The sequence below is a fragment of the Mesoplodon bidens genome (genome assembly GCF_964165515.1).
Source record: "Mesoplodon bidens genome assembly, chromosome: 2".
Classification (NCBI taxonomy): Eukaryota; Metazoa; Chordata; class Mammalia; order Artiodactyla; family Ziphiidae; genus Mesoplodon; species Mesoplodon bidens.
Window position 1 is genome coordinate 59,186,332 of NC_138177.1, and position 15,974 is coordinate 59,202,305.

At 40.1% G+C, this 15,974-nt stretch overlaps 1 protein-coding gene across 1 annotated transcript in view; it reads right to left on the reverse strand.

Moving 5' to 3' along the window:
* Positions 1-15,974, reverse strand: part of PLD5 (phospholipase D family member 5) — a gene marked incomplete at both ends in the record, with an annotated part of 480,984 nt that overhangs the window by 23,989 nt on the left and 441,021 nt on the right. The window contains one exon of the mRNA XM_081224825.1: positions 6,213-6,410. Coding sequence (XP_081080951.1) covers positions 6,213-6,410 — 198 coding nt within the window. The remainder of the gene's footprint in view (positions 1-6,212; positions 6,411-15,974) is intronic.

Genomic DNA, 15,974 nt, shown 5'->3' on the forward strand with positions numbered 1-15,974 from the left:
ACTGCCTGGAATGGCAGTACTGGGTCCTTCATCAAATTTTCTGCCAGTAATGGTGGTCAGGGTCCCTGACAAATGTTTGGGGACAACTCCCCACACAGTGCTGGTGGGAATCCCTATCCCAGCTTAGAGAGAGGGAAGATGAAGCTCTCAGACTGGATGCCCAACTGAGAATGAGTGTGGGGATGAGAAAGGAGACTGTTGAAGGGCCACACCCACCAGGCGTCCCTACTCAGAATATTGTCTTGGCAGGTGAGTATCAGAATGAGTTTTTGATTTAAATTACTTTCCTTCTGGAATAAGGACGAGCTTCTAAATATTAAAAATAAAAACTAATGCTAAAAGAGAGAAATAAACCACAACAAAAAAGCCCAAAACAAAACAATAAAAATAAACAAGAAAAACCAGTGCTCATCTTACACTTCTTCCCCAGCACACACATATGCAGATACCCCATCTGTCACCAAGATAGATGGCTTGGGCTTCTGCAGTGTCTCTCATGTTGTCCCTCCCTCTTACTCCAGATTGTTGTTTCCCTCATTCAGGCACTGGTGCTGTTTGCTGGGGTTTTTATATGTCTTCTGAAATCATATCCTTTTCTCCTCGATGCTTAAAAGACAAATAAACAAACATGTGTCCCTCTCAGGACCCCTGGTTTCTTGGAATCCAGTCTGATCTCATTGGGAGGGATGGATCCATGTATTCTCTAAGTCCTGGCTCTCCCATTTCTCTGCCTCCTTCATTTACTGGCTACCATGCCTTCTGTGCCCCAAATTAAAATAATCGTCAGCCCATGGTTATGCTCTCATCTTGTCTGCCTCTGTGTATTTTCTCCTGCCAGCCCCTCCGGCTGATGTGTTTTCCTATCTTTGCCTATCAGAGTCCTATACATTCTCTAAGTTCTAGCTCATATATTATCTCCTCATGAAACTTTTTTATATTGTCACCTAGAGGTTACTTTTCCTTTTCTGTCCTCCCATAATATGATTTATTTGTTATATTGTTTAGTGTATTCAAACTTATAATTACTCACACTTGTCTCATGTCCTTGTTTGGACTGATATACCTTGATTTTAGGAATTGCATTTTACTCATTTTTCTATCTCCATTAATAAACTAAATATTCAAATTCATTAATTTCCTCAGTCTATTGGGTCTGCTTTAAACATTCTTTAGGTTTAACATGGAGAAGCTAAGGATCTTAGCTCTAGACAGGAGCCTAGGTCAACTCTGAAATGTGTCCAAATGCCCATGTTTTTGCTTCAGTTAGGAATTTCCTGAACTTCCTTGCATGTTCCCCAAACTGGATTTTGGTTTCAGGGAGGAACAAATTTAGACACAGAGCTGCTGGTCTCTTTATATTTGCTATTTTCTAATAAGTTTGGATACTGTGCCTTTGGTGATAGAGAATTTATATGCTGGTGATGTGCCAGGTTCCAGCATTCATAACCTGTAGCATGCTGGGCATGTCCCTTACACTTCCTGAGTCTCTATTTCCAATGAGATAAGAACAGTAATAAATCTTGAACACTGGTTTGCCTTGTGGCTTAAATAAGAGAATGGCCTACCCTGGGCTGGGTCTGCTCCTCTTCTGCACTTGCTTTCATTCATTCATCAAATATTACTAAGTACCTGCCATGCACCTAGCTCTAGTCTAGACACTTGGCATACATCAGTGATCAACATAAGATTCCTGCTTTGTGCAGCATCATTCCAGCACATGCTACATTGTACTGCATTCATTTGTCTGTGTGATTCTCCACCAGCTTGTGAGCTGCTTGGTTGTATGTCTCTGGCACCTTGTGCCATGCCATACTTAGCACATATTATATGCTCAATAAATATTTGTGGAATGAATGTGAAAGTGCTTCTTAAATTAGTAAGTGTTGGAGGCTTGTATGACCCCCAACCTCTACTCCTAGTTGGAGTTGCTTCACTCTAGGTATTTCCATCCATGTGTGAATAGACCTTTATTTGTACATACCTTTTTGTTTCCTATGTTCCCATTGCCAACCCAATGCCTAGAGCATGGCAGATGCTTCATGTGTTTATTAAGGAAATGCATGACTATTTGTATGAGTACCTCTGCCCCTGGGGTCATGGTAGTACTTGACTGTGTCCCTGATTTGTCAGAGGGAATTAACTAGTTCTGATTGTTTAATTACAGAGAAGGCTGTTAAGTTCCCTTTTTATCGTTCCTGAATTAATTTTCCAAACCTTGCACTGTGTACTCCTTTATTCCATAGCAAAATATAAGGAGAAGGAAAATACAGATCCTTTTCTTTATTTCAGCTCTGTGATGATCTTTTACCAATCAAGTGCTCTTGAGGCAGCTTGATAATAAGTAATCTATGTTTCTTTCTTACATCTATAAATGCCTTATATTTGCATGTACCTTGTTTTTCATATTCATTACATACTTGCTTTAGTTGGGGTTTGATTTATTTCATAACAGTTTCCTGGTTTTTAAAAAAAATCCATACTCCATTCCCAGAATATATATGTTAAAATGTAATTAAACATGAAAAGACAACCCACAGAATGGGAGAAAATATTTGCAAATCAAGTACATTCTTGTATCTAGAACATATAAAGAACTCTTACAACTCAATAAAAAAAATAATCTAATTGAAAAATGGGCAGAAGATTTGATAGACAGTTCTCTAAAAAGATATACAAATGGACAGTAAGTGTATTAAGATATACAAACGGCCAGTAAGTGCATTAAAATATGCAAATCAAAATCATAAGACAAATTTTACACCCGCCAGGAAGGCTAAAATAAAACAGAAAATAGCAGGTGTTGGCAAAGATGTGGAGAAAATGAAACCCTCATTTATTGCTGGTGGAATTGTAAAATGGTGCAGGCAATTTGGAAAAGTTTGTCAATGCCTCAGAATGTTTAACATAGAGTTACCACAGTACCCAGCAATTTCACTCCTAAGCATAAACCCAAAAGAACTGAAAACGGGTATTCAAATAAAAATTTGTACATGAAGGTTCATAGGATCACTATTCACAATAGCCAAAAGGTAAAAACACTCAAATGTCCATCAACTGATGGACAGATAAACAAAATGTGATATATCCATACAGTGGAATATTATTTGGCCATGAAAAGGAAAAGGTACTGAGTCATGAACTTCAAAAACATTATACTAAGTGAAAGAAGTCAGTTACAAAAGACTGCATATTGTATTACTTCATGTATATGAAGTGTCTAGAAAAAGGCAAATCCTTAGAGACAGAAAGTAGATTAGTGGTTTCTAAGGGATGAGAGAAGGGGAAAATGGAGAGTGACTACTAATGGGTATGGCTTTTTCCTTTGTGGTGATGAAAATATTCTAAAATTAGAAGGTGGAGATGATTGTAAAACTCTGTGACTGTACTAAAACCCACTGAGTTATACACTTTACAAGGATGAATTTTATGGTAGTAAGTTATATATCAATAAATCTATTAAAATGTAATTAAAATATATAGCAGAGATTATAAAGGGGTATTTAATTATATTTTTCAGAGTAGCACCAAGTTCTATTCAATGTCTGTCCTCACTCACTAAATAAATCTCAGTTTACATGATTGGTGGATGAATGAACTAAATGATAAACAACAAGAAATGAAATCTGTCTAGCACCCAGGTCAATAAAAACAGACCTTGAACTAACTAGTCTTTATCTTGGAAATCAAATGCATAACCTCAAGAGCTCTAAAAAGAACTCCACAAAATAGGACAAAAACTCAGCCTATTGTTCCTATCTTCTGATTTCAATGGGGAATGTAAGAAAATTAGAATGATCTGGCCCCAAGTTACTAGAGATAACATACTTAAATCTAACCAAGTGCCTCTTTGTGTTCTATGAGAAAATAAGAAATAATTCATATCTATATCATAACTTAAAATTTATATTTAACCATGCTAAGTTATTATCACCTAAAATCTAATTTTGGCAATGATAATTTTTAAGACCTTCAAATATATATATATTTTGTATGTTAATTTAGTCTTGGGACCGTCAGCTGATAAAAATATAATATACTATTTTAAGATATTTTAAAACAAATATTTTGAACTTAAATAAATTTGTCTTGGCGTTTGTTTGGCACATATACTTAGAAAACTATATGTATCCTGGAACTTCTTATTGATATTATTACTAGTAAAACCAATCCAACATTTATTGCTGCTTTAGGGAGGCTTGAGGGAGGTCCTGGGAATAACAATAATGAAGAGAGTACAGTATATAACCTTCAGAGCCTGATAAAATAGTGGGAGAGATAATAAATAAATAGTTACAAAAATGTGATAAATGCTATAACAGAGGCGAGATCAAAGAGCTCTAAGTAAATGATACCAATTCCAATATTGGGAATATTGACTTTTATTTATCTTATACCTGTAAGATTTTATACCTCTGTAAAAATGGTGTTCAATTAATATCTGTGGAACTGAAATTCAAAGGTAGGCTTGAGATATTAATAAGAAATGGAAAATAAAATAATTTAAAATAATAAAATAAATAAAAATAGAAAACAAAGATGCTGCATGGTTTAAAAGACTATACCTAAAGGACTGTTAAAAAAACTCAACTTATTTTGTGGCAAACCATTTAATAAAAATCAGTTTATAAATTTGCCCTGGAATACAGCAAAGCCCTTGCATTTTCATAGATTTTTATTAAAGGCTTGAGTCCTCTCTCTGAAGTACAGATGTTAACTTTGGGATCAACAAAGGAGGACTCCCCCACTTTTTTAAGGGTCAGAATTTAAATTTATGCAACAAGGACATTCACTCATCTCTAAGATTCAAACTAAATTCAAAATCCAGCAACTATCTGAAATTTGCTTATAATTCATCTGTTTCTTACTGCTTCAATCTGTTCTACTGGACTCCTGGGGTGTCATGTTACCATCTGGATTAGTGGTTCCTTGGAAAATTTCTTATTGCAACTAATCTACAAATTGAGAATAATACCTGGTTTTCTTGTCTTATAGGGTTGTCTTGAAAGGAAATAAAATTGAATATATGCATTTTATTAGTAAAATGCCCTATATGATATGCTACATGCTACTGCATTATTGACCTCCACACATACCAAAAAAAGGGTTTTTTTTTTTAGTTTTACTTGACGAAAATCTTTCATAGTCTATTTTATATTATTCACACTTATGTGAATTTGTTTAAGACAAGCAACTTCAATTTTCTCTCTACTGCCAGATTTCTAAATTTTCAAAATGTGCTTTCATTTTAATAGGCAAAAAGGCTACTATTCATTCTTCCATGAAAGGCTCTTCAGTGACATAAAAGTTGTTGGCATAGAAGCACAGCTTGACAGTGGAGAAACAGCCATATTAAATTGGGAGCATGGTTTAGAGAAATTTACCTGAGCATCAGGATCAATTCAGAAGCCTGCTTAAAATCAAAATTCTAAGGTCTCACCCAGGTCCAGTGGATCAGATCCTGGTGAGGAGGGGGACTGTAAGTTTGCATTTTAAACAGGTTCCCCGTCTGGTTCTTAGATACTTTAAACTTTGAGGACCAGGACTGTAGGTCCAGATATTTACATTGCCCACTCTCAGCAACACTGTGGGGATAGTTGTGGTGTGTGGGCAGGTGGTGGTGGTTTTCAAGTGTAATCAGAGGCCTGGAAATGGTGCCCTGCCCTTTTGGATGGGCCTCTTGCCCTTCTGCCCCAATCAAATACAATAGTTCTGCTTTTGTCTGTTTTACACACTGGGGTTCTCTCAGATTTGTTTCATCAGAGGGTTCTACTGCTAAGATCAAGTCTGAAAATCATTGATGAAAGGCATCAAAAATAGCATATGGTATCAGAAGACCTGGGCGCTTGTGTTTTTCTTGGCACCTGCCATCTGACGGTCTTTGTGCTAGTAGATAAACTTCAATATCTTCATTTGTAACACAGTCATAATCCTGGGTCTACCTTAAGGGGTGACTGGGGGGATCAAATCAGATAATGCAAAGTATCTGAAACTAGGAATGATTATTCACATGTATTGTTATTATAACTAGGGACAGCATACGATTGAGTATAAGAATGGATATATTTTAACTCTTCAAGGGATGTGTCGAACTGATCTGTCAAATTCATTTTTGCCCAACGCAAGATCACACTTGAACATTGTAACTTAATAAAGGGCCTTTGGAGGAAGGAGGGAGGAGGGGAGGAGGAGGAGGAGAAGAGGGCAAAACTCACCGACACAAATGCTTGAGATTTGGTTTCGTTCAACTGAAGCTGCAATTTCTTTTCATTGTCATAGACCCCATAGAGCCTCTTGGACCAGGTCTGAGGTACTCTGCTCTTGAATTTTAATGAACTATATAAAGCAAATATCCTTTGTAAATCTAGGACCAGGCAGCTGCAGTTGTAAAAGATGACACCAAGTTCTTTCATCTGTGAAATTAAAACGAAAGCATCAATGCCGTGTACACGTGATGGTGTTACTCTCAGAGAAAAAAATGTAGTATTCTCAGAGAAAAGACTGCAATAATAGTAATAGCAATATTTTTTCTTGCAACTGTTATACTGTAACTACTATATATATATACACTGTATCTGTAAGTATGTAGATACAGTCACATTATGGTATACAGAAATGATGTGTCATTAAAATGCTTAAATATTTAAGGAAAATTTTTGCTGGAGTTTTGCATTTGAGCTCTTACAGATAATTTTTCCATGTTCACCTACACCTTTTATATCAGCTCTTCAGATTGTTTTCTTCAACATTAAGTTTTTTGGTATGAATCCTTAAATCATGCAGCAATATAAAGATTGACTTTTACTTGCAGCATAACAGAATGGTTTAGATCATGGATTCTGGAATCAGATTGCCTGGAATTAGGTTCCAACTCCACAAATTTCTAGCTGTGTGACTTTGTGTGACTTTTTTTTTTTAATAAATTTATTTTTGGCTGCATTGGGTCTTTGTTGCTGCGTGCAGGCTTTCTCTAGTTGCGACGAACGGGGGCTACTCTTCGTTGTAGCGTGTGGGCTTCTCATTGTGGTGGCTTCTCTTGTTATGGAGCATGGGCTCTAGAGCACAGGCTCAGTAGTTGTGGCGCATGGGCTTAATTTCTCTGCGGCATGTGGGATCTTCCCGGACTAGGGCTTGAACCTGTTTCCCCTGCATCGGCAGGTGGATTCTTAACCACTGCGCCATGAGGGAAGCCCTGTGTGACTTTTAAGATACTTAATCTCTGGGCATCATTTTCTTCTTTCATAAAAAGGAGACAATGGTATTTATTTCATATAATTGCTATGATGCATAACACGGTTAATATATTTTATGGGCTCAGAATAGTGCCTATCACTTTGTAACCACTTAAAATATATTAGCAATTATTATTCTTATTAACATTGCACAAGCCTCAAGAGTAAGAGACCAATAGAATCTTGCAGCAAAGATATCATAGAGATTATTTTGTCCACCTCCCTCGATGCACAGATGAGGAATGTAAATCTTACACAGGTAAGCAAAAATATATCCCCCCGAGTGAGAGATCTAGTCAGGGGTAGATTCAGAATTTGATGCAGGTTTTCTCACCCTTGATCAAATACACCCAGGAACGTAGCAGCACTGGCTTCAATTCTATTATCACTTTGAAATATTATAGATGATTTCTGACTTAGTCAATGAAAGTGAAAAAGTGAAATTTTGGTCTTAGCAGCATAAATACACATGCCTCATGATCTGAAAACCCAGTGAGGTGTTTGTCAGGGACACCTTGGAAGGTGTTTAACTTCATTCCTTTCCTCCACCCCCCTACTCAATACTCTTCTCAGGATTATAGGAGAGGTCACCAACTGTGTAAGGGCCCATCTCTCCTTTCCTATTAGGACTCCCTAATACAGTGCATCATGGAGATCTTTTCACATTCATCTGTACCTCGTTGGCATCATTTTAGCAGCTCCACAGTGCCCACAGAATAGATGGACACGTTATTTAACCTGCTGATGGACTTGTCCTTATTTTTCCTCTAATACAAGATATAAAGCAACGAGTACCCTTGTACATACATCTCTGTGCACCTGTACAAGGATTGCTTTAGTACAGATTTCTAGAATTGAATGGACACAAACATTAAGGACAATTAAGAAAGGCTAAGAAAGTGGGAGGAACTAGAGTGGAGAGGGCATATCAAGTATGTGCAAAGGCACTGAGGTCTGTGGGATAGAATCAGATTTGTGCAGCTGAAGCTGAGGGAGATAAGGGAGAATGTGTATGTGTGTGTGAGTGGGTAAATACTTTAATTTGATGGCAGGGGGTAAAACTGGTGGGACAGGTGTGTCAGATTCCCAGATGCCTTTGTGCTGGGATAGACAGTTTGGCATTTATGCCGAAGGACATGGGGAGGGAGGTAGTGAGGCAGAGGGGATGTGGACAGGCTATGAACTGGAAAGGTCCCTTTGCCTGGCTGTGGAGATAGGATGAGGGAGTTGGGCGCAGAGCCTCCAACACCCAGGCCTTAACAGTGGCAAGGGGAGAGACTTACACATACTTATGTGTTTTCTAATCTCAGGGATTTTCAGAAACTGTTTAGCATAACTGCTAATAATTGCTAATCCCATTCCAGGTTGAGATGGGGCCCACCTTGCTGTTTGCACAGTCTCTGATGATAGATCTCAGGAATAGTAGGCTCTGCATTTGACCTTCACACTTCTGTGCCTTTTCCCAGATTGAGTCAATGCTGCCACATTATCTTCTCCAAGGAAGCCTTGATCATTTCAGGGTTTTCAACTTTGTATCAGTTTAGCTTTATAAATAGGCTCTTTGTCTGGTAGTGGGAGTGGGGTCAGCAGAGCTGAGACAGGTTCCCACATAAGTAAGCAGCTGCCCCTCCCTGACATGTTTCCTTGCCTGCCAGACACAGGCAAGGTTAGTGCATGTCCAGGGGGCTGGCCTGGCCTGGGGCCATCCTCAGGAAAAAAGGGACAAACAACAATGACCTGAGGTCAAAGATGTGGATTGAAGTCTAGGATCTTTCACCAACCAGGTTATAGGGTCTCGTGCAAGTCATCCAATTCTGAGTCCTTTTTTTCCTTTTCTGAACAATGAAGAGGTTGGGCTTATAAAGTCTACAGGGGTCTTCCAGCCTTGCCATCTATGGCTTTGGGACATCAGTGTCCTGCCCACCATGTATTCCCTTCTCCCTGCCCAACCTGCCTCTCAATACTGACCAGAGACTTCTGTTTGTGTGTCAAGATCAGCTCCTTCTGGCTCTTGCCTGAATGTGGCTGGTGACCCTCCCAGGTTTTAAAGTCAGATGAGGCAGATTTGTATCTTGGTTCTGCAGCTTACTTGTTGACTAGCCTTGGGTAAATTACTTAACCCTTAAATTCTAGTTTATTGTTCGATGAGGATAATATCTATCTACAAGTTTTGCTGTTAGAATTTAATAATAATCCTAATTTTAATAGCTAGTATTGACTGAGGGCTCACTTGTTGTGTGTACTGTGTTGAATAGTGTCCCCTGATCCCATTCATTTCTACACAGAACCTGTGAATGTGACCTTATTAAGAAATATGATTTTTGCAGATGCAATCAAGATGAAATCATACTGAATTATGGTAGGCCCTAAATCTAATATGACTGGCATCCTTATAAGAAAAGGAAAATTTGGACACTGTGCCACATACACACAGGGGAGAAGAACATATGAAGACAGGCACTGGAATGATGCATCAGCAAGCCAATGTGCCAAGGATGGCTGGCCACTACCAGAGGTTAGGAGGACAGGAAAGTCTCCATTAGCACCTTCAGAGACCTGTGAGAGAAAAAGTCCCGCTCTTTTAAGCCACCAAGTTTATGGTTTAGAAGCCCTAGGAAACTGCTGCAGTGTGCCTTTCATCTTGATAGTAGATATAATGGTATTTATTCCTTCCACTTTACATAGAAGGAAACTGAGGTTTGGATGGTTATTTGCTGAATGGTAAATGACACAGCTAAGATTTGAGCTTTGGTCTAACTTCAAAGCCTGTGTGCTTGGTCCCTTATGCTATACTGACCTTAACACATGGCTAGTAAGCAACCCATGGGTCTACTGCTGTTAATTCTATGAAGAATTTTCTGACCACATTTCCTGCTTTGTCTAGTACCGTACTTGCACATATTTCTGATGTGGCACATTTTTACACGGTATTATAGTTTTAAAAAATTTGTGTGTCTGTTTCCCCTAAGTGACTCTACAGTCTCTGAAGGCATCAAGTTCATATTTTTATTTCCAGTGCTGAGCTATAGTGCTTGCTTGGAAAATGTTTACCAAATGAATACCTGGCCTTAAGATGAATTTATGGTGGTCAGAGCTTCCTTCTCAACCCAGAAGCCCTGGTTCTAGGTCAGCCTGAGGGCCTCTGATCCTGAGCACCCGAATCTAACAAGAACCTCTCTTCTGGTGCCAAGGGCCCTGGAGCAGCAAACCTGGACATGGACATATAAAACCTGTGGCCGTGCTGGCCCCAGAGATCCACCTGGAATACTTTCACAAGCACGGTGCTCAATGATGGCATCAATGACAGTTCTTATATTGGTCAATGAGCCAACTGTCCTCTAACCATAGTTCCTGCACCTACCAACAATGGGGTACAGAACCTGACACAGTCTTTTGAGTGGAAACTGCCTTATCCACAGCTCTGTCCAAGCCCAGTAGAGCCAGAGGCAGAATGCCATGAAAGTACTAATCCAGGGAATCATTTGATTTTTGTGACCAAAAGTTGAACTCGGTGGCCATGATTGGCTTTTAGTATGTTTGGATCTCTTTGGTATCCTTTGTTTTTCCACATCAGACATTTAGAGATTTCAGGTTACTTGCAACACATGGCAAACAAGTATGTTTGGAGTCTTCTGTTCAAAAGCTGGACAAGAATACGGTGCTCTCCTGTGTACCTCTTTCCTTGGGAACGGCTGTCCCCTAGTCTCCACATGGGGGTTACATCATCTCTGCTGTCACTGGGGAACAAAGCCACTGCCCCCTGTCATTCTCTACTGACTCTTTCCTAATACACAGAATAATATTGAGTGAAGTACTCACTACACTAGTGCAAGCTCTCCATACCTAGGAAGAAAGCAACCCCTCTGCAATATGGTATGGCGTGAATAATCTGGGTAAGTGTTAATGTGAAATTTGAAATCTAGAAGGGTGTCAGGATGGCAGTTCTGATAGCTTTCGCCTGCAGAGGAACAGGGGAGAGAGAGAGACCTCTCGATACGACCTAACAAGACGCAGGAAGTCATCTCCCAGAACAGGCTCTGAAGACAGACTAACTCCACCAACGGCAAGGTACTTAACCTCTTTGCTTCCTTTATCTGTAAATGGGTATACATCATAGAATTGCTACAAAGAATAGATGAAAACATGTATGTAAAACATTTAGCTCAGTGCCTGGCTCAAACAGTGTTAGCTTCAGCTATACCAAGGTCCACCTTTCTTCTCTGCCTGCTGAGGATGCTTCTACTACATCCTTGTTTGAATCAGGAACAGATATGGCAGAATTCTTTATCCATGAACAATTTTACTTTAACTACCAACAGATTCCACACACTCAGTCAAGTGTGAGGGCATAAAATTCATTCCTCAGAGACCGTTTGTGGCTACGTTGAGTTGGTGTTGGAATGGTCACATGCCGGGTTCTGAGGCTGCGGCAGGGAACAAGTCAGACCTGGTTCCTGCCTTTGGGGGCTCAGAGCATGGAGCATAGCAGGGGATACAAACAGAAACGATAAAGTTACATGTTATGGTTTGTTATGTTAACAGTGCACTTTTTAAAAAATTTTTTCAATAGTTTTTTGTTTTTTTTTAAATTTTATTTATTTACTTATTTATTCATTTTTGGCTGTGTTGGGTATTCATTTCTGTGCGAGAGCTTTCTCTAGTTGCGGCAAGCAGGGGCCACTCTTCATCGCAGTGAGCGGGCCTCTCATTATAGCGGCCTCTCATGTTGCAGAGCACAGGCTCCAGACGTGCAGGCTCAGTGGTTGTGGCTTACGGGCCCAGTTGCTCCGCGGCATGTGGGATCCTCCCAGACCAGGGCTCGAACCTGTGTCCTCCGGGCAGATTCTCAACCACTGCACCACCAGGGAAGCCCAACGGTACACTTTTTTTTTTTTTTTTTTTTTGCGGTGCATGGGCCTCTCTCCGCTGTGGCCTCTCCCGTTGCGGAGCACAGGCTCCGGACGTGCAGGCTCAGCGGCCATGGCTCACAGGCCCAGAGCTCCGCGGCATGTGGGATCCTCCCGGACTGGGGCACGAACCCGCTCCCCCTGCACCGGCAGGCGGACTCTCAACCACTGCGCCACCAGGGAAGCCCAAGTACACGTTTTAAGGTAGATGTTCTAATTCCCATTTTAGAGTTCAGAGCACTGAGACCATGGTCACTATTCTTGCCCAAGGTAACTGCAAATATGTAGCCTAGCTTATCTCTGAACTCTGTTTTGTCTCCTTAGTCTGTTTTTTTCACTGCTTCACCTGCCTTAGGCTGTCTGTACCCCTATGCCCTTGAGGGAAGTTTCCTCAGCACTTTCTACCATACTAAAAGAACATTTTATTTAAAAAGGGGTTCACTTTATTAACCTCAAGACACTTCTGTCAAACTGAGTGGCTGGAGCTAAAAGGCAGGAGGTCACCAACTAAGGGTGTTTCTAACCATACACATGAATACTTGAACAAGATCTGACTTCTGACAAAGGCACAGAAGGAGGAGGGCAAGAGACTGTCATTGAAATAGATTGTGTTTAGGTCACGTTAGACTTGGATTCTTACTGAAGTCAGTGTTGCTCTCAAGACTCAATCCAATTCATTCCACAGAATATGCCAGGAAGCTTACCTGGATTCTCCTGGGAAATCCAGGAAGATGAAAACAGATGTTTCATAAAAGCCAAATGAGGGCAAATCGTTTGTAAGTGTTTGGGCTTAGGGACCAGATTGAGTTCTATTAACATTATGCCCCTTCAACTCATGAGCTGTATGACTTTAGCCTAGCTCTTCAACTTCTTAACACCACTGAGAATGAATAAATAGCCCTTGACGCCCGGAAGCTGGCACAGGACTGTCAGCTTGGCCTTGATATTTCTAAGAACTGACCTGGCATTCAAGTTATGCCCTGGTTATCTCCTGTTAAACATGAACTCTTTCACAGAACACTAGCATCAGACAAGGCCACTCTGTTGACTGTCCAGGATGAAGTTGAGACAAAAAAAAAAAAAAGACCTCTCTGTAATTGTGTGTGAACACAGACAAAACATGAGCATTGTCCAAGCCACAGAAATGACCAAAGACCCCCCATCCTGGCTAATATGGGTGACTGCTGCTTCTTTACCAATCACAGTTTTAGCCTTGCTTCATCCCCCTCCCATACAGATGACTTATATATATTTTTTAATTTTAATCACATTGCATTTAAAAAAATATTTATTTATTTACTTTTGGCTGCATCATGTCTTAGTTGAGTCACACAGGCTCTTTCATTGTGGTGCATGGGCTTCTCTCTAGTTGTGGCGCGTGGGCTCAGTAGCCCTGCGGCATGTGGGATCTTAGTTCCCCTGATCAGAGATCAAACCTGCGTCCCCTACATTGAAACGCAGATTCTTAACCACTGGACCACCAGGGAAGTTCCCAGATAACTTATTAAAACACCCAATCACAAAGTTGCCCTGCTCCTGATAGCATCCAATCCTGAGCAAAGCCCTTGATTACTTATACCCTCCCCAACAAAACCTTGCACAAAGTCCGAACCCCATAAGTCCTTCCTAAAACCAGCTTCCTTACATCCTGCAGGTGGCCACAGTGTCACTCTTCCTCCTTGTTACAAGCAACTTGCTCATCTTGAGCATGCAGGCTGGCTTTTGGCTTGAGGGCAATGACACTTTCTTATCCCCAGAGCATCCCCATCACACGGTTGTGAGTGCAGTAAGCAGACAAGTTAGTGCAGTAAGCACAGGGACCAGCACTCAATGTGTGTTGACTGCTGCTCTTCTATCCTAAGTCACACTGTAGAGGGAGTACTAGGTAGTCAACACGGTTCCAGTTGAAACAGGAAGCGGCCCAGGCAGCAAAGCAGGAAGCGTTTAGCGGGAATGAATGAATGAAGGCAATAATGGCTCTGTGTAAAGGCATACAGAAAGGCTGCATTTGGGGAAGAGACTTCGCCCATTAAAACCTAAGGCCAAGTGGTGCTCCTGAAACATTTTCCATGCCTCTTTGTCTTCCAGTCGCTGAATCTGTTATGTACCTTGTGTTGGAATGAATACCATCACACATTTTAATCTGGAAATCTGATGAACCAATTCTTTAAAAGCTAATGGAAAACCTGGAAGCAATAAAATAAAAATGTTTATTTTAATGGCACCATAATTATGAATGATGTTTGTCCCTTTAGGTATGATCAGAGAGAGGGAAACATATTTATAAACATTCTCAGCATTTATCATCCCCAGGGCTCCCCTTATGTACCATTTATCATCATCAACATGCAAGTGGTCACTCTACTTAGATTTTCTCCAGCAACAAATATTCCCAATGACCGTATCTAAACAAAGATTTAGTGTTCCTTTCCCCCTGTTGTGTAAACTGCTTTTTGTGACCTTTTATCTGCAATCTCTGACATCATTCTGCTGTGACTACATTACAGCTTTAGAATCGAAAGGCAATGGAAGAAGCCAAGCTTTGCCCTCTAGAGATGTAAAGAGAATTTTACTTCCTCTCTGTATCATTCTCCCAATCTTAGAATGACTCAAAACAATTTCTAAATATACAGACTTGGTTTAGGCTGGTATCAAGTGAAGATGGAAAAAAAAAAAAAAGAAATTGGCTTTTGTTTTGAAGATTTTTCAACCAGAGCAAAAACTTTCTGAAGTGTTTGGGTTTGAGACAATCTAGCAGATACTATTACTTACTGCTTAGGGAGAAATAACAACAGAGGTAGGTCTAGTTACTATAGTGCTTACTGAGCGCCAGACACTGTTCTAAATGCTTTACAAGTCTGTGTTCATTTAAACCTCACAACAACCCATTGCACAAGTAAGGAAACTAAGGTACGGAGAGACTAAGGGACTTGTCCAAACACACAGCTAGTGAGCAGGGAAGCTGAAAGCTTAGTTTAATATTTCATCTTCGGGAAGAATTACTTACAAAGAGGAACTAGAAGTTCCCCTGGGTGAGGGTTAAGTCCTACTGTTTATATGCATGTCCTTGTTTTTTCTGCCCTGGAATTTCTATTTATATTAGCAGTCTCCATTTCAAAGCAAAATAAGAATTAGGGGAAATGTAATTATACCAAAAGAACATTTTTCTTTATTTTCTCAAAATTAGTGGAAGGGATTTATGAAAGGAAATGCAGTGAGAGAAGAAAAGAAACACCTTCTACTCAGGACAGGAGAGGCAGAATGAAGGGAGACAGGCTTGGTTTAGTGGGTTTTACTGGTGATACAGAAGTCAAAGCAGGCATCTGATGGATGCTCTTGTCAGCAGAATAAGGGGAGGCATTAGCATTGTTCTTTGCTGTAACTCAGAATAATTAATTCAGATTAGCCTAACCACAACTCAATCTATCATTTATGGACATCTGGTTTCTTGTTTTCATGCTTTTATAGAAATGTGAACAAGTATTTCTTTAATTTTCTTGACAAACACAAAAGAACTTGCAACTGTGAGCAACTCCCATGCATCCAGTTAGCTGCTGATTTATATTCTGAGTTACTGCAGGAAACTTAATCACTAGGAGCTCTAACTTGATTTTGTTTCTGCCCTCATGGTGAAATTTTTGTTACTAGGGATGGGAAATAAAGAATTGAATCTTAGCAGCTCAAAGACAGCCTCCTGCTCAGAAATGTGCTCTCTGGCCCCTTCACTTCCACAGTGAGTGGTATATACCACTTAACTTCCTGATGTCTTATTTTCTTTGTTACCAAGTGGGAATAAAAATGCTTGCCAGAAGGAACGTGACTAATTGAAAAAAGGAGA